Below are 24332 nucleotides of genomic sequence, written 5' to 3'. Positions count from 1 at the left end.
GTAACTGATTTTTCATACATATACTTATTTAGTAGTAGCAGATGGACAGTGACAACCATGCACAATGGCATTCTAATGAACACATGTAACCTCCTAGAAGCCAAGGGCAGAGCAAAGGTATTTATAATTTAAGATAGTTAAGCAGAGTGATGACAGCATAAAAAACATGATGGTGAACTTCATAGGAAGTGGAAATACCATCTATGTTGTGCAAGTTTTTCACAGGCTATTTAGTCATTTTAAACAATAATTCTTTCCAATAATACTCCAGAAGTTTGGTTGGCTAGTAGGATATCAGGTATGCAATACAGACACTTCAATATCATATACAGCTTGTCATCCTTTACAATCACAATCTTATGTTTTAATCACAATCTTATGTTTTGCAGACCTTTGCTTCGCCCTTAACCTTTAGCAGGTTGCCATGTATGTTTTAGAATTCCATGGCACAAATCTACCACTTCTTCTATTATTACCTTAAGAGATGTAACTAATACAGCTGTTGAAAGGTGAGTACTCAGTTACTATTCTAGGAGAAGAGAACAAGCTAATGGGTATTTACACCACTACCTCAGCTTCTACTATCAGGTGATGGTGCTGAGAATTTGGGCTAGGTTCTCAGCTGGTGTAAATTAGGTAAGTCTGTTGATTTAAATGGCACTCCACTAATTTACATCAGAAAAGGGATCTTGCTTCAATCATTTAGCACCAATTCAATTCAGATTTTAGTCTGGGTCAACCTAGGTTTCTAGGTGTCACCATTTACTTCACTTATACTGTTGAAGGTGCTCAAACAGCAGTAATCAGGGTCTGGACGGATTTATTTGTTGTGATGTTACTGTGGGAAGAATGGGTCAGAGAAGAAGATGATTTTACATATTCCCTGAAAGCATGAGGATTTGTGAGAACCTAATCTGCATTTCAGATTTGTGAATCAGTTGCAGAGAAAATTCCATCTCCTTTGTTCCTTTAATTTAGGATTTTGCTGACCTTCTTTCATATATGAAGCCCCCTCCCCAAAAAAGTAAAATACATTTAATAAACAAAGACAAGCTTCAACTAAAGCAGTAACAATGAGTTTTCAGCTTCTTAAATAATTTCTAAGCCATTCTGCTAAGCACTTGTATTTTCCTTCCCGCATCAGTCTTGTGGCTGTAAGCTGCTTCCGCTGAACCAGGTGTGGTCCAAGCAACTGTAAGCAAGGAGTCCATAAGACACTAACAAGAAATGACCATACTATGACCACATCTAGACTATATGGTGTGGCAGTGACACAGTAGGGCACTGTAGCTATGCTGCTTTAGTATTGTAGTGCACACTCTGCCTACATGGCAGGTTTTTCCTGTTGATATAGGAGGTGGCTATGTTGATGGAAGCATTTTCCTCCCAATAAACCTAGCTGCAGCTACATCCTGCTTATATCAGGGTTTAACCAGACCCAGGGGTTACACTAGCATAGCTTCAGTCCTCAGGTTTTGTTTTTCATGTCCCCAAGTGACATAGCTATGTCAATCTAAATGTTAAAGTGTACACCAGATCTGTGAAAGGGTTTGAGAGCCCCTTTTATGGTTAATTTACAAACAAGGCCAAGCCAAGCCAGAATCAGCTGCTTTTCTAGATCATGTACAGGAGGAACATCGATGCCTTTTAACCGGCTTTCAAAGTTCAACATACAACACAACTGTTTTGGATGATGAACTAGGAAGCATTAGAGTTTGGGAGGGGAGATGCAGAAAGGCTCTCTAGCTATCCAAACACTATTTTAGTTCTGGGGCTCACCCTCCCATGTTTCACATTGTTTGAGTAGTGAAGAAACCACTTTATGTACAGATTCATTTCAGGGAAAGGGAGGGCAGAGGGTAGGAATGTTGGGGACTAGCAGACATGTTTAGAAATACTCAAAATTACTGGTGGGTAGATCAGGGGAGGACAGGGATCTTGAAAGGTCAGCATTACAAACACAGTTTTACTCAACAGCCCAGTCACTAGTCCCTGATCCAGCAAAGCCCTGAAGTCCATTCTCAGCGTTAAGCACCTGACTTATCCAGCTTGTGACTTACATTCTTAAAGGTAAGCATGGGCTTTGCGGAACTGAGGATGTAGGCATTTGGAAGTGCCAAATCAGATTTCTCCTTGTATTTGAAATGTGAAGGTTAATAGATCAAAGACACAGGGCCAGATTCCCTGCAGGTGTTAATTAGTATAAACCCACTTTGGTCAATGCTGAGAAGCATGTCCACTATATTGTAATTATCTGAAAAGTTGCTTATGCCCATAACTCGCTCCCCATTTAATACATATCAGCCAAGTCCACTCGCAAAGTGGGTCATTTTTGCATCCATATTCCCTGAGATTCTAAAGGAGAATATTGCTTTCAAAAGCAGCTATTTTACTTGTTTTACAGTAACAGGTCATAAGTTATTATTCTCTTTATAATCAGTGACAACTTCCAGGGAAAATGCAGGCCTGTCTGTTTTTGACATCTTACACTTAACATGTCATAGGCCTTTTTAGCACCAGAGACATCATTCTGGCTTAGTAATCCCTTTAGAGAATTCCTTCCAACAAATATAGAAGGGTGTCATCATGAATCTTTTCTTCTAAAAGACTGTTTACAGACCAGGAATAAAGCATAATAAAAAATGGCTTCTCAAGATTTAAGGGTCTGTCAGTCCACTAATCAGAAAACTGTTACTACAAGTGCTGCCCATGGATCACTTACCCTTTCCAATGCCTCCTAGAAGTCTGAAAGTCAGGGGGTTGGGGGAAAAGCAATATCAACAGACAGCTGTCCTAGTGGGCACTGGATAGACAGAATGATTAGCATTGCTGAGCGATTTAGTCATTGCCAATGGAATGATGAGCTCACAGTGCAAAATGAGACACACAGTCGGTGTGGTTAGACTGTAAGCCTAACCCTCTCCCTCAGAACATCCCCACCCTATCCTGACCCCGACACTAGGTCTGGCTAGTTAACACATGTGGAATGAGAATGCATCTACCTCTGAGCTGGCAGGGTTAGAGATGTACTTGGATTCCCAGGTTGGAAGATTATCTCACTCAGTCTCCCAAAGATATATAAGCTAAGCAGTCTTGGTGAGTCTCAGCAGAGCTGACTTGAGCACTAGGGGATTTCAATCATAAAGGAGTACAACTTACAACCAAATCAGCAAAACATGATGATGCTGAAAGTAGAGGAGCTGGTAGGTATAAGCTATTTTTCCACTCATTATTATTGTAATCTCAGGATTTTCATGGTCACTAATCAGTGAGTGTCTTCTTATTACAGGTATTTAAAAAGGACAACTACCACTGTGATATTCTAGGTACATAATATTTATTATGCCACATTAGGTGGGAAGGAGCTTGTTTTAGTTTTTCCTTGAGGTTTGTGTTTACTTTATAACATTACATGGTGAACAACTGGGTTTTGTATTGGAAGATGACTCACCAGAAGGAATGGTGTAGCTTGGCATTTGTTGTATACATTTTGCCTAGTTGCTGTATTTGTATGGAACTGCAAATCATTATTTTAAAAAAGTGTAGACTCAGTAAGAGCAGAAGGAAGTCTAGATCAGTGGTTCTCAACCAGGGATACATGTACCACTGGGGGTAGGCAAAAGTCTTCCAAGTGGTACATCAACTCATCTAAGTATTTGCCTAGGGTTCTACAACAGTCTACACAAAAAGCACTAGCAAAGTCAGTACAAACTAACATTTCATACAATGATTTGTTTATACTGATTTATATACTATACATTGAAAAGTAAGTACAATAGTGTATTCCAATTATTTTATAATTGTATGGTAAAAAAGGAAGCAATTTTTCAGTGAGTGCTGTGATATGTATATTAGATCTGATTTTGTAAGCAAGTAGTTTAGGGAGACGAAACTTGGGGTAGGCACAACAAATCAGACTCATGCATGGGGTACTATAATCTGGAAAGGTTGAGAGTCACTAGTCTAGATTACATAAGCAAGACTTCAGGGGGCAGCTGAGTTAGTCTGTACAGGATAAACTTAAAACAAATAAATCATCTGGTAGCACTTCAAAGACTAACAAAGCATGTAGATGGTATCATGAGCTTTCGTGGGCACAGCCCACTTCAAGACTGTTTCCTTTGCATTTTTAATATAAAGTAAAAGTGCTCACAAAAATGCCTATAAAACTGTTTTTCATGGTTTAAGTAGGTTTTTGAAAGAAAACGGCCAAAACAGAATCAGCTTGAATATTGACTCTGTAGTATGCAGCCTAATATAAAAACGTCATTTGTCATGTTTGCTCAGTTTAGTGGTCAAACCTAGAGGAACATTGGGATGTTATTAGGAAACTCCTTTTCCTCCCAGAGGACTACTTTAAGACAGAACTGCTGTACCGCATAGCTGGCATTAAATTCTGTGGCAAGGTCCCTCTAATTTTTGCACTGCTAAATTCTCCAAACAAAATTGTGTGACAGTGTTTGATTGCAAAACCATTCCAGTTCATGTTAGTGAAATAAATCCCAACACACACATTTTGAAGGCGTTTCAGCAATCATAGGAAACTTTCAAAAAGACTGTTCTTATTTTTGTTGTGGCATAGGAACACCACCTGCTGTGTATAGGCTACCTGCCGTTATTACCCACAATATTGCAATCAATGGGAACTTTATCATTGACTTCAGTGGCTGAATAGAGGATCTCATCCTATATATCACACCTGTTTTAACTCTTTTGTACATGTCTGAATTAAGACCACAAGCTCACAAAGACTAAGTGTGAATCTTTAGCTATGTCTGCACACTGATTACACATTACTTATGCTTGTAAGTAATAAGTACTGATTTTGCACGGACAAGAAGTGGTGTAGGTGGCTTTAATTGGTCATTCCACCTGTACCTTCTATGACTTTCTAATGTTACACAGGATAGAAATTAATGGGAAAACAGACAAAGAGAGGCTGGCTTTGTAGTCAGACACTTTGGTTATAGCAGCAACCAAAGACCCAGCCAATCAGAATGGAGACTCAGAAATGTATAATTCACACTGGCTGCTACAGGACCTACTCCAATATCCATTGACAGCAATTTCTCCATTGACTTCAACAGTGTTGGATCAGACCTTTCATGAAGTTGCAGCAACCATTGTCATAAAGTTAACCCTGTTGCAGAGCATGAGTAAGCATTGGTCCCTGTGTGTGTGTCTCTCTCTCTCTCTCTCTCTCTCTCTCTCACACACACACACACACACCCCTTACATGTCAAATTTTATCTTTTTTTAAACACTGCATCTGGCTACCAGTTACTAAGTGCTCCCATTAGGTGGGTACTTGAAACTCAATATTTTGGGATTGAAGCACCATGTTTTCTTTCACAGGTGACAGGGAAGAAGAGTGACAGTAAAGAGACTGGAGATTTCCTTCCAGATGACTTCAAAAATGGAGAGTACGAAACTGTTGTACAATTAGAGAAACAAGAGGACCTTAAGACACTCCCTGAACACTCCCTGGCTCGAGCAAATGAGACCCATGAAAAGGAGAAAAAACTGCAGGCAGAAGTAAGCTCTTTAGTTTTGTGTTCATTTTTTCTCATCGTGGGGCTGATATATGGGTGTAGCCCCTAAAATGCTGCATGATTTTCCTGCGTTTGAAATAGTTTAAGCAGTAAAATCTTTGCATCTCACAGCCCAGTGAGAAGGACAGAGGGCCCCATCTAAGTCCACTGAAGTCAGAGGAAAGGATCCCATGGACTTCAATGGACTTTGCATCATGCCAGTAATACTGTAAAGCTGCTTCTGAAGGTCTATTCATTTGCAATTTCTAACTTAAGAACTAGGAATCTTTGCTGTCCAAAAGGTACCAGCTGTACAGTATGTTAGGAGTGGCATACATGGGAAAAAGTCTCCCATTCATAAAGATAACCATTGTCCCCATCCACTAGACCAACGGTTCCTGGGGGGAGGGGGGGAGGGTCCACAGTGGCTGGCTGGCATTTTCTTTTCCCGGCTCAACGTACACATGGTGGGGGTGAGGGAGTGGACCAGCGCATTAAGTTAAAGGACCAAAACAACAAAATGTTTCTGGCACTTTTTTTTTTTTGGCTCCAACAAAAATTTCCCCAGCTCTGGGGATCACAAATGAAAAAAGGTTGAGGACCACTGCATTAGACCATCCCTGTTTCTCAAAAGACACCATCACACTATTCCCCAGCCAGGCATTAATAACTAAGTCTTATCCCTTAGTCTCCTATTACTAATGGGGTTTCTTTCAAGAACATGACATGCTTATTAACCATGAAGTCAGCGATTGATTTTCCAGTGATTCAAAGGGGCTTTGGATAAGACCCTTATGGCACAGCACATTCAAAATAAGGGAACTTGAAGCTACGTGGTTAAATTCCCTTTAAAAGAAGACATGAAGTATCTGCTTACCCAGCCATTTTACATTTTTAGTTAATTACAGCCAGATTCTACCACCTTTCCTTCTCATGTAGCACTATAACAGGGCATGCCCTAGGAATCGCTCAGGCTTTCCAGGGTATGGCTAATTACAGCCAGATTCTACCACCTTTCCTTCTCATGTAGCACTATAACAGGGCATGCCCTAGGAATCGCTCAGGCTTTCCAGGGTATGGCTACACTAGCCACCCTAATTTGAACTAGGCTGGCTAATGTAGTCATTTGAACTTGCAAATGAAGCCTGGGATTTCAACATCCCGGGCTTCATTTGCATGTTTCTGGGCACCGCTATTTTCAAATGCCCGGTTGCTCGAACTACCTGCCCGTGGCACAGGCTAGGTAGTTCGAATTAACACACTTAATTTGAACTACCGTTACTCCTCATTGCAGGAGAAGTAACGGTAGTTCGAATTAAGAGTGTTAATTCGAACTACCAAGCCAGTGCCACGTGTAGCCAGCCGCAGGCAGGTAGATCGAGCTACCAGGCATTTAAAAATGGTAGCGCCCGGGAAGATGCAAATGAAGCCTGGGATATTTAAATCCCAGGCTTCATTTGCAAGTTCAAATGACTACATTAGCCACCCTAGTTTGAACTAGGGTGGCTAGTGTAGCCATACCCCAACTGAGTAGCAACTTTGCATGATTTATTTACATTCCACTTCCCCAACACCCACATAGTCCCATGCGGCAACATTTCCTACAATAAATCTCTACCTTCAGCTCTTTCTTGTGGCACTGTGAGAGACATCCTTTCTTGAGATCACTAGGGTCAGATAGTCCTGCTTACTTCTTCTGTAACCTCAGCACTGACTTCCTGTGACCTTCTTAGTATATCAGCAAAGGGGTATGATTAGCTCATCCAGCCTCCCAACCTGATCTGCTAATTACTTACACCTCCTCAGTTAGTCTTCTCAAGGCAGCTGGCTGATGTTTAAGTGATCAGAGGGCTGGCTCACATGCTCCCAGCCCTCTCTCACAAGCACTGTGCTCTGTTGAGTGGTCCTACTGAAGTCAGGAGAACTACACAATATGGCTACGTCTACACTGGCATGATTTTCCAGAAATGCTTTTAACAGAAAAGCTACATTGGCAGGACACTTTTCCGCAAAAGCACTTTTTGCGGAAAAGCGTCCATGGCCAATCTAGACGCACTTTTCCGCAAAAAAACCCCGATCGCCATTTTCATGATCGGGACTTTTTTGCGGAAAGCAAATCTCTGCTGTCTACACTGGCCCTTTTGCGCAAAAGTTTTTAGGAAAAAGACTTTTGCCCGAACGGGAGCAGCATAGTATTTCCGCAAAAGCACTGACAATCTTACATGAGATCATCAGTGCTTCTGTGGAAATTCAAGCGGCCAGTGTAGACAGCTGGCAAGTTTTTCCGCAAAAGCAGATGATTTTGCGGAAAAACTTGCCAGTCTAGACACAGCCTATAGGTAAAAGTGGGTGAACCAGGCTCTTGATTAGTTAGATCAGTCATTAGGGGCCAAATTAATACTTGTAAGCAGGTGCAACTATAGTGACTTCAGTGTAGCTACACCCTTTTTTCACCACATCTGAGTTAGGTCTTATACATTTACTGGCACCTCTTCTTAAGGAAAGTAATATAGATTACTGCAGTGTAACAATATTGAATGAAACCACAGGTCAATGGAATCCTGGGTTCATTTAAAGGCATATTTTCCTGAAGCTAAAGCCATCATCCACACAATAATGCAGGGGGGGAAACAGCCACATCCTGAAAGATTCTGGAGACAGTGCATTTGCATTTGAATTCAATAGGAGTTACATACGCTCAGCATCTCTAGTTGACTATAAAATTCCACGGGCAATGATTCAATATGCAGAAAGTGGAATTTTATGCTATAAAGAGGAAAAACAAAGTTCTTCCTTCATAGCTTGTGCAAATCTATGAACTATGACATGCGGTATGGGTTTTTAAGGAAGAAATTAGATGAGTTGAACAGGACTCAAGGAAACACAGATGCAAAAATTACTTGTAGATACTTCTGCTAGCCATAGCATCAGTATAGCCATCACAATTCACAAGTTTTATAGATTTTTAAGGTCAGAAGAGACCATTATGATAAACTGTGTGACCTTGTATTACAGATGCTGTAGTATGTCACTCTGTGATTCCAGTACCTATCACAACAAATTGTGATTGAATGTAGAGCCCTGAAAATCTGCAGATAGTTGTAGATCCTGGATGGATACAGTTCAATATGTTATATCTAGAGCCCTGCAAATCTGCAGTTATTCATCTTATATTTGCGGTTTACCTTATCAAATTGGATATGGATACAAATTTTGTATCTAAGCTGGGCTCTAATGAAAGGTCATAGTTTTTAGAAAGAGTCAATCTAACTTAAAGGCTACAAGTGATGGAGTATTAGCTACATCTTTTAGCTACCCATTCCAGTGGTTAATTATCCTATACCGTTAAACATTGGCATCTTATTTCCAATTTGAATTAAGTGACTTGACTAAATTTAGCTAGGTGACTAGTATACACTGCATTGCCATGCTGAAAGGAAAAGAGTTTTGTATTCCCTGTGGACTCAAGTCTTATAATTTGCTTACTTCATTCAGCTCAAGAAGAAAAAGCTAGAGGAAAGACCAAAACTTGAAAACTTGCAAGATCTTGAAAAAATTATTCAGCTGAAAAAACGGAAAAAATGCATAAAAGTGAAAGTGCCTGTTTTAAAGGAACCTGAACCAGAAGTTATTGTAAGTTCTGCTTTTAGAAAGTACATTCTTTTATGAAAGACTTTATTGGTTTTCTGGAATGGTATACAGCTGTGACATTTATATTCTGTACATTTGTCTCTATCAGACAGGACCTGTGGATGTACCCACATTTTTAAAAGCTGCACTGGAGAATAAATTACCAGTTATTGAAAAATACCTGTCAGACAAAGGAGACCCAGATGCTTGTGATAAGGTACAACTTGTATTCTTATTACTTCAGAAACACAGCAGCAAGAGATTGCAGGGTGTAGTTAGACAAAATTCCAATTTCCACTACATTTTGTAACCTTTCTTATCCTCCTGCAGCATAAAAGAAAGAGCGTAAACTATAGAAAACTACAACTTAAGTTTTCTTGCTTTAAAGAGACCTTTGGGAACAAAGTATATATTTAAGTATATATCAGGGTGAGTAATAAAATGGCAGTGGTCCACCATGGTTATCCCTTGGCAGGGCACCCACAGCTATATTTACTTGCACCTCTGCAGGTACGGCCAACTGCAGCTCCTGTTGGCCACGGTCAGCTGTTCTGTGCAATGGGTGCTGCAGGAAGACGCGTGGCCTGGGACACCACCTCCCACAGCTTTCATTGGCCAGGAACAGCAATACATGGCCAGCAGGAGCTTCAATTGCCCATACCTGTGGAGGTGCAGGTAAATATAATGGCAGCAGCCCACAAGGGGCTAACCCTCCGAAACCAGATCTGGCCCACAGGCCAGTATTTGTCCACCCTGGTATATATTTACCTAGGAAAGTCTGTATATTTATTGGAAACATGATAGCAATCAGAAAACCCTGATTTCCTTTGGCTAAAGGCCATTCATTGCTGCAGGATTCCATGACAATGAGCTACAACTCAGAAGCCTGTCTGCACAATTATGAAAACTGGATTATTTCGGTCTTAAAAAGCACAGCTTTATCTGGATAGCTGACTCTGCCACATTCTCAGATAGGAAGGGACTATCTGATCCCTTACACTATACCCTACTTAAAAGCGTATTTGCAACATAGTATAACATGGACTTGGGAATTCAAGAGATTCAGGTTTTTAATTTGAATGCCACATTGTAGCCATTACTCATGCCCCTTAAAATGTGCTGGATAGGCAGTTCTCATCTACTAAGTTGCTATTAAAATCTGGCAGCTTTAAGATCTCAAAAGCATACACACTCAAAAATGAATCAGCATAAAATGTGTTTGTTCTCATCCCAGGGTACAAGATGGAAAAAAATAGCACAAATCTTTGTGCCACACAGTATATTTGATTTATCACTATTTTAATCAACAGTACCAACGCACTGCATTGCACAGGGCATGCTCAGAAGGACATCTTATGCTGGTGGAAAAGCTAGTGGAAGCTGGAGCCAAACTTGAGTTCCGAGATATGGTATGCACTTCCATTTACATTTCTTTGTAAAACCTGCTGACCCATACAAGAGAGATCAGAATGGCTGGGCCTGTCACAAGTAGAGCAGCTTGTCAGAACGTATCCCGCACACAGCACTATTGAGAAGGGAGTATAAAGAAAGGGTGCCTGCCCCTCCTTCTGCACCCACCCCAGTATGGCTGCTGGAGGAATGAGAATGAGAAAAAGACCGCCCAGCATATCTTGTGTTGCTTGTTTAGCAAAGAGCCTGAGCAAAGCCCAAAGAAGCATAGCAAAGAGTAGTAGCATGTTACCTGAGGTCAGGACACCACTCCAGGCCTGTCACCTCTAGAAAATGGTAGAGATGCCACATCCTCATCCACTGTGCATGAATGCATTGCAATACAGACCCTAATGCCAGGGCTGGGATTTCAGCCCTGAGTAGAAGGGAGGGTGCTGCTCTTCTAGAATGCTGATCTAAACTGGAGTCGAGTAGCAACAACATTTGCTGCTGCTTCTGTTCCTCTCCACTCCTGCTACTTAGCAGGGCTGAGAGGAGCCTCACTTAATAGCGTCTGGAGGTGGGAGATGTAGAAGGGATGAAGGAAAAGGAAGGAATTCTAAGGGGCAGGCTGGAGGAATCCTGGGAAGTAGGAGGGACTCTCTTCCCCCTCTGCAGAAGAGCTTGGAACAGAGATTAGTTCTTTACACTGCACCTTGTTTTTCTTATATTTTGTAGCCTAAAGGCATTAAAATAGAGTAAAAAATTATCGCTAGACATCAAAAACTGAACACCATGCTTTTAGTTGCCCACAGTTCGGTTTCTAAACCCATAACAGGCACTCAAACACAAGCAGCCTAATTTTTAAAATTGCTGATCACTCATCACTTGCAAGGGGTTCACTGGGATTCATGGATGAAGGATATCTTTGAAAGAATGGGATAGTTTAAAATTAGAGGGGGGGCTCCATATAGGCAGCCACGTTTGAAAATTTTTGGCCCTCTTGTTTTAAGTGAATCTATAGCAAAATAAAGTTGCTTGGGCTAGAACTGTTTTAGTGTAGGTTTAAGGTATGTTAATTCGGTTGCCAGGTGGCTGGTATTCACTGGGACAGTCCGGTATTTTCACCTCCTGTCTAGTAAAAAAAATTCAGAAAATACCAGACACCTAAGATGTCCGGTATTTTCTGATTTTTTTCCCCAGCCACGAGGCGAAAATGCCGGGCACCTGGCAACCCTACAAACACTCAGCGCCCCCCCTCCCTGGCTCCCAGCACCCCCAGCCTCCCGACCCCATGCTTACCTGGTTCCGCAAGGCTGCTGGCAAAAGACCAAGGGGAAGCAATAACTCCCGTGGGTCTTAGTGCTCAACTGCTCCCGTTTCTATCCCTGCACTCACTCCTAAAGGGGTTCTAATGCTGTTGTATGATCAATTTTTTTTTTTGGCTTAAGTCTTGGGAGTCCTTTTTTTTTCCCCCCTCAACAACTTTGGTTCTCCCCCCCCCTTTCGGTGTTCGGTATTTTTGTTTCAACCATCTGGCAACCCTAGTTACAATCATCAAGTAACCCATATAATCATCTGGCCCAGACACCCTCTGATATGGCAGCACTGACATATCCCACTGCCTTTAAGTACAATATGCAATGCTTGTGGAGGAGGACGAATCAGCAGGACTATAGACAGCGGGACAAATAAGAAAAGCTGCTAAAAGCCACAGCTCAATGATCACTGACTTGCAGTACTTTGATTTCAGTCATACTGAATTAAAAACAAAATAATTTATTAATTTTAAATATTTTAGTGCAATTGTTTAATTTTGTGGGTTTTTGACATTGAGTTCAATTATTTTCTGGTTGTAGCTTGACTCTACTGCGCTTCACTGGGCATGTCGTGGAGGAAGCCTGGAAGTTCTTAAATTCCTGCTAAACAAAGGAATAAACAGAAACGCCAGAGACAAGGTATGTTCTTCTATGGCCTTTTACGCAGGATGTGAAAAATTGATCTTCCATCCATTATTTTGACAGCTGTTCTCCACGTACTGGCTCTGAATCAGATTTGATTATTTTGTGTTGATTGTTTTCTCTTCCCATTTCAAATAGCTGTTCAGTACACCTTTGCACGTAGCTGTGAGGACGGGTCAGTATGAATGTGCTGAGCACCTCATTGCCTGTGAAGCAGACCTCAATGCCAAAGACAGAGTAAGTAAATTACATATTATACTTAACACAGAGGCTACCTCTCAATTATAATCTAGCATCTAGCTGACAGATGCCTTTATAATTCCAGTTGATTGTAAAATTACTGTGTACTTTTGTGGGCAGCCTTGAACGATGGGCAAGTACTGCAGAATCTAAGCCAGCAATCAGTCTCGTTTTGTTTATTTTAGGAGGGAGATACACCAATGCATGATGCAGTGAGGCTGAATCGTTATAAAATGATTAGACTCCTGATTATGTATGGAGCAAATCTACACATAAAGAACTGCGTAAGTAAGACTAGTACAGACTCCCCCCATCATAACATTTTCATAGGCCTGTAGGCCAGAAGGGACCATTGTGATATCTATTCTAACCTCTTAATAAGATTATAAAATAAAACAAAGAAACGTGTTTTCTGTTTCATTAAAAACTTTCAGTGCATTTTTGAAAAGTAAAAAAAATAAAAAATTATACAGCTCTGATTTAAAATTATATCCCACCTTAAATCTACCCAGGTGACCTATTTTAAGAAAAAAATCAGAGATTATATTCTTTTGGAGCAATTCTTTGTTACAACCTGTTGCACCTGACTGTGTTTGTAGTAGTTTAAACATCACTGAAACTGAAACTGGCCTTTAGCCCCTAAAACAAAATCTGTCCTACTAAGCTAGTCATCCCACAGCTGATGGCTGGTTTTGGCTATATCACAATTAAAGTTCTGCTTAGGTTAGGTTACTAAGAATAATTTAAGAAGCCCCAAACTGACATTTTGTATTTGGCAATTCTATCAATAGCAATTATGGAGTAATACAGAGATGTGTGTAACCAGTTATTAAAATAAAGCAAATTAGTTTATCTCTGCACACAAAATCAGGGAAAAATATTTCCAAAGCCATGGTGGAAAGTAACCTCTATTGTCATCATTAATTTTTTTTTTTGCAATTAACAATTTGGGGGGAAAAAATCAACTGAAATTAAACCCGGTTCCCTTCATTCTTTTGAATAGGTAGAGAAAACCCCTATGGATCTCGTTCTTCAGTGGCAAAATGGCACCAAAGAGATATTCAGTAGCCTTAAAGAGAGGTCCCACAAGAACTCCCATGTAAACAAATTCTGAAGAGAGAAAAATTACTTGCACAGAGAAAAGTCATCTTCTCTTCAGCAGTTTCAAGGCACCAAGAAACCTCAAGAAAAATTGCACTGAACATGATACTTTTATGGAAGAAAAACTGCTTATCTTACTGGAGTATTTGTAGCTGCCCTGCTAGGAATACTCCGGAACAAAGATTCAGATATTTAAAGCAGTTTGTGTTAAAATTCCATTGGTTTAAAGTTGCTTTATTTATTTTGTTAGTAATTTAAATGATTATTGTTGATCTTTGACAAGAAGTCATGTTACCTTTGGTTTTATACAGAGAGCTACAGTTACGATTTGTGGCAACCTGAATCAGTAACATTAACACCCTCCTTGGCCTTATCTTAGTCAACAGTCCAAGTGTACCCTTGCTAAGTCTATCAAAAGGCCTAATTAGCTAACATGTCATTGTTGACCTGTCACTGTTAACTCTCAGTATTAGAATAAGCAGGTAAAACTGAGTGGTGATATGTGGAAGACAGTAGAAAGCAATGGAAGGTTTACTAAGATGTCAAGTGGAATTAAAGGAATGGTTCAATAATTGGACTTGTGTTGTTTTAGCTGTTGATAAAGAAGCCCAGGTCAAACAATAAGTAATTGTTTGGTTGCTGGGTCAAACAATGTTTTAAAGGTAAGAGGATGATAGAGAAGGAACATGCACCTCTGGCAAGCTGGTATATAGTGATCTAAGGAAAGACAGATGTATATTTGTACATGTGCACTGTTTTTTATGTACATTTTGTATTGATCTTATTTAAAATTTAATAAACGGTGTTGCTCTTTTGATCTGCGTGTATTCTGCCAGATCAAGAAGGTGTGTGGCTGAAGCAACAGGAAACTACCAGACAATCTGCTTCTTTGCCTCTCTTAGCTAAATGATGAGATGTGGTTTCTTCATAAAGCTACTTGTCTACCTGGAGCTACCTGCGCGGAAGCAGGATGTCTCTCCATTATTAAATGCCTTTTTAATTTCATTTCTGTATTTAAAAAATGTTAGGCAGAGTGGTCTATACTAGATGTAAAAATTCTGTTTTGATCAGTTTGAGCAGGCACCAGCTCCTCTGCTAAGCAGTAGCTAAAGCAAAGCCAAACAGGATGGGAAGTTTGAACAGCAATAGCCTAGGAAGAGGGAACTGTACTTGCACTCGCCCATGCTGGGAGAGGAAGAGCAGCTCTCCCTTTGCCAGGGCCATCCTTAGGCACAGACTGCTGCATAGGGCACCACTAAATGTGGGGCAGTGTACTAGAGACGGGATGTTAAACAGCCACAGGCAGAGACGGCTTCATCTCCTAGCTGCCCCCCCTCCATGAGTTCAATGCCAGGGCTCCAGCAGCCCCCAACCAACCTTCCTCCCTCCAATTGCCAGCCCCAGCTGGGTCCCTGCAGGCTGCACCCAGCTGCTGCTCTAAACAGGCAGCAATCAGTAAGTGGTGGGAGTGCAGGCTGCAGTGGCATAAGGGGGGAAGTTGCTCCCGGGCCCCATGCTGGGGTAGGGGGGGAGAGGAGCCAATTTAGTCTGCCTCCGCTCCCCTATCATCCCTCGGATGCAAATGGCATCCAGTCCAGCTGGTCTGGTAAAGCTGGCAACCTCCTGCTTCCCTACAGCAGGGGGCAGTGCTGGTGGTGGGCTGTGTGGGGCACCAGAATTACTGGGGACAGCCCTACTCTCCAGCTTTTAGTGGAAGCTGTATTTTACCCTGGTCTCCCTTACTCTAATCCCTGGATGTACCAGGTAGGAGTCCTGGCTCTTTTAATGTTATTGTGGGCTTACATTGCATTTAATAAAAACCACGTCAGTGTCACAACCTTTCAAATAAGAGAGCTACCCTACCACTGCTTCACAGTCTCCTACCCTCCACAGTTGAGTCAGACTTTAGCTAACAAACATTAGAAGGAAACCTCATATCAAGTCCTGGTGATACACCACTGCACGAGGAGGTACAGACAGTCATTCAAAACATTTAATTATATTTAGACTTTGGCAGAGTGTATGAATATTTTATTACAAAAATGTGCTTATAACCAAACGTAATAATAAAAGCATAGATGTGATCCATCCATAAAGCAGCAGAACCTACAGAATTCTTTAGCAGCCACCTATCATGATGGATGAAACAAATCATCCTCGTCCCAGACAAGTGTTTTCCAAAGCATCTCCTAATTAATCCAGCTCACTAAATGCAAGCGCAAGAATCTCTGTAAATGCTGGGAATTAATAATGGGGTGCTTTTTGTTGAATTGTAGTAGATCCCTGTCACTACCCACCACCCCCGTACTGCAGCTTCACCTCTCTTCTGTGTAACAGACCAGCTCAGTGTTTATGAGAGCTAGGAACAGAACTTGCTAGAAATAGGACATGCAACAGGCTGTGGACTTTTCTTTTGTCTGCATTTCTACTTAAATATTTATATTGTCCACGCATCAGAGGCGAGTGAGAAACAAATTATTTAAAGAATTAAATGTTGTGTCTCTTACTATTTTGTCAGTGCTTGGGAAGGAGGGAGATAAAACAGTTAGCAAGGTTATCTTCAACTTCAAACTGATGTTAAACAAATAGCAAGCAAGATCACCATGCTGCTTGCTCCATGTTCACAAGTCTCTCTCTATGCATCACTCAGCAAGCAATTTCTCTCACTCAAAGTAAGTCCATTTCTGGCCATGGCAAGAGAAAACAGTGCCACTCCTGTATTTAGAAGTCAGCTGGATTTAATCTTCCCTTTGTTTCAGCCAGAATGTCAGGACCTTGTTTATGAATCTCGACAGGACAAATTAATGTAATGATACCCAATGACTGAAAAACAACAAGATGCAGATCAGGAACAAAGTTCAAGGAAGTCAATGGCACCAAAGGCATAAATTGCACTGGACCCGTATCAAAGTAGAAGCTCCTTGTGACTAATGCACTCCATTTCTAAAAGGGTTCATGTATTCTAAAGCAAAACTCCATATGGGGCCAAGTCCAGCTGTTGAGATTTGCCTTGTAATTAGCATCCTCAGCTTACTTCCAGAGGTGGCCTTGGGGCTGAAATTGTTATAGTTTATGATACAGCTATCATATCCCTGTCTCTTATCCCTCTTTCATATTAGCTCATCATCAAAAGAAAAGCATTAATCAAGGCTTTGAAGAGCACTTAGCATTTTGCAGGAGGGAGTTGATTATAATTTGTAGGCAGCTGGATTATATGCATTGAGGTAGAAAGTGGGGAGGGGGAAAGAAAGTGGTAACAGAATAGATGCTCTTGCTGGAGAACATAAACCCTAATGCAAGTTTCATTTGTCTAAGATTACTTAGACCTAGGGTTAGACAGCTGGCATGCTGTGACCACTGCTTGTCACACTGATCTCACACATATTAGTGATACTTAGGTTCTACTGTAACTAGCTTTTGTCTCTCATATTATATTTTGATTTTAAACTCTTCTGGGTAAGGACGGTCTTTTAATTATATCTTTGTATCCTGTCTAACATAACAGACTGAAGGGAGTAGGAGCTACTGCAATATAAATAACTGAGAGGGGATTTCCTTGCAATTCAAAGATGCCACAATCTCCATTTCAGCAGGCAATCATAATGAAATAAAAATAGGCAATGCTATTTTGCACCATGCAATTATTTTTCTTATGCCAGTTAGAAGATTATGGATACTGCCTAACAACAATGGCAAAGCCATCATACATTATTCTTTTGCCATTAGCAGGAATTTCACCATATCATAATGATTTGTTATGGATTTCAACATCCTTATTCTCGCATGAACTTAGAAGTTTCTTTAATTAAAAGAAAAATTAAAATAGTGAAACAAGGAATTGCTGGATGGGTGGCATGGAACGAAAGGACTTTGTGGAAGCTGAGAAGTTGGGTTTGAGCCTCATACTTCAGTTTTGGCTTTCTTGCAAACTGGGAGAACTCCTTCCTCCTCTGCAGCTCGGGGTTTTTTCTTGGTGTATACCACCCCAAAGGCAGTCTTTCTGGTTTCTGGAATTCAAAAATGGACAAAAAAATCAAAGTTTAAAACAGTTCAAGTAAAAGTAATACTAATATTTTAACTGCTCATTTCAGTCTGTCTCTGCACATCTGCCTAACACTTTACTTCTTCATCTCCTGCACAGACATAATGCTGCAACAAAGCAATGGATGCAAATATGTCCAATTTGTGTTCTCTTGTCTAGATCATAAGGGAGATAATCCAAGATTGCTTCATGCTTCCAATCCCAAATTCCCTGTTTTCATGTGGCATTGCATCACTTTTGCTCTCTAAGGTAGTGGCCTGTGCATTTCACACAACTATAAAGCAGTAAAATGAGTGTGCTCAAGCACATTTAAAAAGACATCAAAGAAACCTGAGAAAACTGGTTCATATTCAAAAGATTACTTATTTCAGTCTTCTGTTTTATCCCACAGAAATGGGTAACCAAGTGCTAACAAGGTCACTTCATCCAGATTTGCAGGGGCTTCTGGATTCCTTTCCTGAGGAAACTCCCAAATGCTTAGATTTTTGGATGACAGATTCCTGTATATTTCCAACATTACGAATTGCATTCTACTTACATTCATTCCCTGTCTTCCCTTCTCCGCCGCCTCCCTCCCCCCCGTCCCTCTGGCACCCAGCTACTCTTCTCCAGGAATAATTATTTTGACTTTTGCCATCTGAAGACTCCGCAGGCAACAGAGAATCAAAACAGAAGTGAAGCCAGAAGTTAAATACCCAAGAATAGGATACCTGTTCATTTGCTTATCCTGATTCATGCAAGTGAATTTGCTGCCATTCCTCTGTTCATGCCATTCCCCTCTTGTGCGCACAAGAAGTGGGAATGGTTTAAAGTTGGTTATTGGTGCAGTTGTTCCAGTGTAAACCCTAAGGCTACGTCTACACTGGCAGCTTCTTGCGCAAGAACAGCCGTTCTTCTGCAAAAACTTGCCGGCTGTTTACACTGCACGAGCGTTCCTCCAGAAGTAAATTTACAGTAGAGCGTTGTAAAACAGAGCTTCTTCTGGAAGAGTTATTCCTCTCCCCACGAGCTTCCTTGCACAAGAGCTCTTCCAGAATAGGCCAGTGTAGACAGGCAACATGAATTTCTTGCACAAGAAGCCCCTATGGTTAAAATGGCCATCAGAGCTTTCTTGCGCAAGAGAGCATCTACACTGCCATGGATGCTCTTGCGTAAAAGCACATCTCTTGCCAAAAACACATGGCAGTGTAGACCCTCTCTTGTGGAAGAGTTTTTGCACAAGAACTTTTCCACAAAAGAGTTCTTGAGCAAGAAGCCACCAGTATAGATGTAGCCTAACTGTAGGTGTGCTGCATAGGTATAAGCAGTGACTTACACCAATCAGTTATAAGGCACATAAACCCTGGAAGGGTCACCAATATTAGGCAGGACACTATCTGTATCTTGTATATTCTATAGAACCAATTCTTGATATCCTGAATGAAGAACACACAGGAACTCTTGACACAGAATAGATAAAGGGCAAATATAGCTTTCAGATTCTTGTAAGCACGGGATTTCGGAGGCTACAAGATATCAGAGGATAGAGATTAGTCCCTGTAAAGGAAGAGAGGAAAGTGGGTTTGTGCCTTGAAGAAAGTTGGGTTTGTACTTTCTTAAAACAGATATTAAAAGACAGAAATTCAGAGCCAGCCTGGAAACTACATCAATTAGAGAAGTATTAGACTATGACTTTACAAGAGTCCGAAAACAAAGTTGAACTACTAAGCCTATCATAACTTGTTTAAAACTCTGTTTTGCTTTAGCTACCATCAATGAACTAATTAACATTTTAGATTAAGGATACTTTTGTTAAACATTTGCCATCCCACTTCCTCTCAGATAAGGTGTGTAATCTCACAATAGTCATTTGCATGTCCTTCCACCTCAAGAGATGCTCCAGCAAAACCAGGGAACATCATATTTGACATGCCCAATACTAATGAAATTTTTTTTTAAAAGGAAAAAGATTATCTTGAAAGACTAACAAGGCCTTTAGAATTTCTTGATAGAACAGACGCAACTAAAACTGCTAAACCTACTTAAAATTACCTTATAAATTGGACAACTGGTCAAAAAAAAAATCAAGTGGATTTGTTTCAGCTTAATACCGTAGATGTAAAAAAAGTTCTACTCAGACTTGTAAATAGTTTTAAGTAGCAGCAGTGTGACTTTGCATTAATCAATTAGCACTCAGTTACAACAGTAGCACCATAAATAAACCCTATACTAATTCTGTTAATTTTACTAACTGCCCAAAGAAACACAGTCAAGGAAGGTGGCCACATTGTTTAAAAATGGTTTACAGAGAAAATGGAAACAATTAAAAAAAAACCCAACAACATGCTATTACAGTAAACTTCCGATAATCCAGCACCTTTGGGACCCAGGGGGTGCTGGATTATCGGATATGCCGGAGTATCAGGAGATACTATGGAAGGGGGGCTATGAGGGGTCTTGGGGCGGCGGGGAACGGCGCAATGTGGGGCAAACTCTCTGCCATGCAGCAGCCGGCAACAGGCCAGCTGGGGCTGCAAGCAGCAGCAGCGACTTGGGGAAGCGGTGGGGCAGAGCAGCTGGGGTGCTGCTGTGTTGGTCCCGCAGCGCTGCCCCTCACCTGAGCGGCACTGCAGGACCAACCTGGAAGCATCCCAGCTGCTCTACCCGCGACTTCCCCAAGCCCGCCGCTCGTCATTTTCAGCAGCAGAAGCAGCACAGAGCAGGGCAGCTGAGGTGCTGCTGGGCGCCGAGCAGGGCGGTAAAGGGCGGTGCTGCGGGACCAACTCGGCAGCACCCCAGATGCTCTGCTCCTTTTGCCCAAGTCCGCCACCGGTCAGTTTCAGCAGCGGCAGCAGCGGACTTGGGGAAGCGGCGTGCAGCAGCTCCAATTGTCCAGCTGGCCAGAGCACTTCCGGGTTCCAGTTGGTGCCGGACTATCGGGAGTGCCGGACCACTGGATGCCGGACAACTGGAATTTTATTGTACATAAATAAAAAAACCAGGGAAGTTGACAGTAATGAATATACAGAAGTTAGAAATTGTAAAAGATTGATAAGGGAGCAAAGGGACACAAGGAAAGAGCTACGTCTGGAAGAATTAAGGACAATACGGAATTGAAGTATATTAGGAACAAAAAGAATCCTGACAATGGTATTGGTCCATTGGTAGACATAAGTAGAGATATTAAAAAATTAACTGGTAAGCACGCTAATAAGCATGAGGCTTTCCAGTATGCTTACTGGTTAACTGGTTAATCAGCCCTTGCTAGTGAATTCTGGAGGTCACACTGCATCAGAACTGGCCCAGCTGTAGAAGGGCTGGCAGGACCAGGAAGCAGGCCCTAAATTAAATGGTTGATAGGTTAAAACAGTGGCATTTAACCAGTTAACCATTTTAATATCCATAGACAGAAGAGAGAGAATTATCAATAATAGTGAAGTATTAAATTAATATTTCTGTCCTGTATTTTGGAAAATAAACAAATGATACTACTATATGTTGACATTAGCACATGTTCCATTCCTCTAGCATCTCAGGAGGAAATTAAACAGCAGTTACTAAAGTTAGCCCTTTTTAAATCAGTAACCCAGATAACTTGTATCCAAAATTTTAGAAGAGCTGGCTGAGGAGCTCACTAGCCTCTTATTGTTGATGTTCAATAGTAATGGAACACTGGAGAAGACTGGAAGAAAGCTAATGTTGTCCCAGTATGTAAAAAAGGATGAACAGGGTAACCTGGATAACTGCAGGTTTGTCAGACTGACACTGATAATTGATAATAGAGTGGCTGGCATGGCACTTGATTAATAAAGTATAATAATCTAATTAATGCAAATCATCATAGTTTTATGCAAAATAGGTCCTGTCAAACTAACACAGCTTTTTATAATTATTTTTTAAAAGAGATTAAAAGTTTGGTTGATAAAGGTAATAGCATTACTGTAATATATTTAGACTTCTGTAAGGCGTTTGACTTGGTGCTGTACACTATTTTGATTAAAAGCTAGAATAGAACTTCAGAACGATATTGAAAAATCTGAGCCATTCAGAGAAGAGACATTAGAATAATGAAAGGATTAGAAAACTTGCCTTACACGGACAGACTCCGGGAGTTCAATCTATTTAACTCCACAAAGTGACAGAATTACAGTCTGCAAGTACCAAAAAATGGAATGTTCAGTCTAGTAAAGAAAGTTATGACATGATCTAAGAGCTTGAAGATGAAGCTAGACAGATTAAGATTGGAAATATGGCATAAATGTTTAACACAGATTAACCAACCACTAGAAAGAATTACCAAAGATCATGGTGGATTCTCCATCACTGACAATTTTCAGATCAATACTGGACTTTTTGTATAGGAATTATTTTGTATTATAAAGGAGGTCAGACTAGTGATCACAATGGTTCTAATCTTTGAATCTATCAGTGTAGTGGCAGGTTAATTGGATTAGAAGAACGCTACTACTCAATTGCTACATAAGGCAGTTAGCTGTTAGGGTTACAAAATGTGATTTTATTTACAAGCCCTTAAGATCAAAAGCAGAACAGACTTAACACAGCCACAGTGTTTTAAACTCACCAAGCTATAAAAAGCAACTAGATGAAAGTTTAGGCTTTACTTTCCTCTCCTGAAATCTTACTTGTATACCATGTGAAAATGCCTTGCAGATAGCCCAACCACAGTGAATGGATACACATGTTGTATTTTGGAAGATGTAACATTTTCTCCAGTGCATTTGAAAATGCTCAGCACTTTTGAACAAAATGACTTGTTCTTTAAGTTACTTTACATTCTTTAGAATGGATGTTTAAAAATTGGAATTCATTGTTACATTTTACCTCAGGATCAGTTCAGGCCTTTACAATAAGTAGCCCTTTAAAAAAATCTGACTTAGGGGCATCATAACTCTGAAGAATTAAAAGCAATGGTATAACACAGATTTGAGTGTTACCCTCTTTGGCATAGTCCTTTAACCTACCCGTATCCAGTTAGAACATTTCAGTCTATTCTAAAGCACTTTACCAAAGGATTAAACTGATATTGGCAATTATAATAAAGTTACCATCACTTGAAAAGTATTCTAGTCTTCCCCCACCCCCAAGACATACATGCGATTTTCACCAATGCTAACGGGAAAGATGCTCCTCTACATGTTGGATAGAAAAAATATTCCTATATACATGTATTGTATCAGGGACAAAAACTACCCTGTAAAATAACTGCTCACTCATCCTGGGCACTTTTTGGGGGGCAAGTAAATAAAATACCTTCTTTTCAACATCCTGGTAAAAGGAGAACAAGTACGTTTTGTATCAGAGCAATGCAGTTTTCATACCAGTTTTGCAAGGTTGTTTCTACACCATACTGTCACTGCAGATTAGCAGGAGGATATGGGCTCTCAGTGAATAGGCTGAGATTTACACATGAAATCAAACCTGTCAGTTACAAGAGGTACAGGTCCCACCTGTTTTGTGCTAAGAGGTTCAGGTCTATACACAGATGTGTTCAATGCAAAGACAGCAACTTAGATCTGGTATTAAATTATTTCTGTGGTCATAAATGACTAATCATTCACACGGCTTATTGCCATCCTATGGTACACTCAGCAGGCCTCTCTTACAATGAAAGAGATTTTAAACTAGAGTAAACAAATTAAAACAACAAGTTTTTAAGAGGTGACAGAGTTTTTTGGTCAAGAAGGAAGAAGAGAAATCAGTGGCACACTGCAAAGTGACTACCAGAGAAAGTAGGTTGTTGAAATTGATATAAGGCATGGAGACTTATTCATCTTTATGCATCAGTGAATGTAGCATATAATACAATTGGAAACTTGATTTCCACCGCAGTAGAGAAGAGACAAATTATCTTCAGACTATTGTTAAATGACGACATACAGTAAAACTCCATTCGTCTGGCATCTGATGGTCCAGCACCCCTGATGGTCTGGCACCATCAGGAACTTGGAAGTGCTCCGGGCAGCCAGACCATTGGAGCTGCTCTGCTCCCAGCTTCCCCGATTCAGCCGCTGCTGAAACTGACCAGCAGCTGAATTGGGGAAGCCGGGGGCAGAGCTGCTCTGCCCCGGGCTTCCTGGAGTCAGCCACTGGTCATTTTCAGCAGTGGCTGACTTGGGGACGCCTGGGGCAGAGCAGCTGGGCTGCCGGGTTGATCCAGTAGCATCGAAGATGACTCTTCCTTTAAGAGAAGGGCCAACACCATTTGGAAAATAAATGTCAGAGTAAGTTAATGTGAAACAGAAGATAACTGTGCTTTTCACTCACCACCATGAAGGAGGACTGCTCTGCAGTTGGTAGAAACAGCTGCCTTGGCGTCACTTTCAGACAAACCGAACAACAAACCTCTGTCACCCTTGTTAAGGAGCTCAGTGTACAAAAAGGAGTGTACAAATTAAGCAGTTCTTTCCCCGGGGTAGATCTGGTCAAATAACAAGTAAC

At 40.9% G+C, this 24332-nt stretch overlaps 2 protein-coding genes across 5 annotated transcripts in view; one reads left to right on the top strand and one right to left on the bottom strand.

Annotated features, from left to right (window-relative positions):
* Positions 1-2947: 2947 nt before the first annotated feature.
* On the top strand, positions 2948-14690 carry ANKRD1 (ankyrin repeat domain 1). The gene is made up of 9 exons (XM_006121434.5): positions 2948-3203; positions 5356-5535; positions 9027-9164; positions 9271-9378; positions 10472-10570; positions 12410-12508; positions 12650-12748; positions 12937-13035; positions 13755-14690. Exons 1-9 carry the CDS (start codon positions 3177-3179, stop codon positions 13863-13865), a joined length of 960 nt encoding a protein of 319 aa, XP_006121496.2. The 5' UTR covers positions 2948-3176; the 3' UTR covers positions 13866-14690.
* Positions 14691-17636: 2946 nt separating this feature from the next.
* RPP30 (ribonuclease P/MRP subunit p30) overlaps positions 17637-24332 on the bottom strand; it is a 32605-nt gene continuing 25909 nt past the window's right edge. For 3 of the 4 annotated variants that reach the window (XM_075935124.2, XM_014572711.3, XM_089780157.1), the window contains exons 10-11: positions 24159-24238; positions 17637-17859 (exon numbers count right to left, since the gene is read on the bottom strand). In XM_075935124.2, coding sequence (XP_075791239.1) covers positions 17753-17859; positions 24159-24238 — 187 coding nt within the window. In that variant the 3' untranslated portion in view covers positions 17637-17752. Of the gene's footprint in view, positions 17860-21435; positions 22025-24158; positions 24239-24332 lie in introns of those variants that run through there. The other variant, XM_075935123.2, reaches the window with a different exon arrangement.

Source organism: Pelodiscus sinensis, chromosome 8 (assembly GCF_052426305.1).
Source record: "Pelodiscus sinensis isolate ZL-2025 chromosome 8, ASM5242630v1, whole genome shotgun sequence".
Lineage (NCBI taxonomy): Eukaryota > Metazoa > Chordata > Testudines > Trionychidae > Pelodiscus > Pelodiscus sinensis.
The sequence above is the reverse complement of the archived record's forward strand: the minus strand, read 5'-3'. Positions and strand labels throughout refer to the sequence as shown.

Bases quoted from the DNA above. Each gene is read 5' to 3' on its own strand.
- ANKRD1 (XM_006121434.5), top strand. From the start codon at position 3,177: ATGATGATGCTGAAAGTAGAGGAGCTG. The intron at 5,536-9,026 runs GTAAGCTCTTTA...TACTTCATTCAG, and splicing joins AGAAAAAACTGCAGGCAGAA to CTCAAGAAGAAAAAGCTAGA. The intron at 12,509-12,649 runs GTATGTTCTTCT...CATTTCAAATAG, and splicing joins ACAGAAACGCCAGAGACAAG to CTGTTCAGTACACCTTTGCA.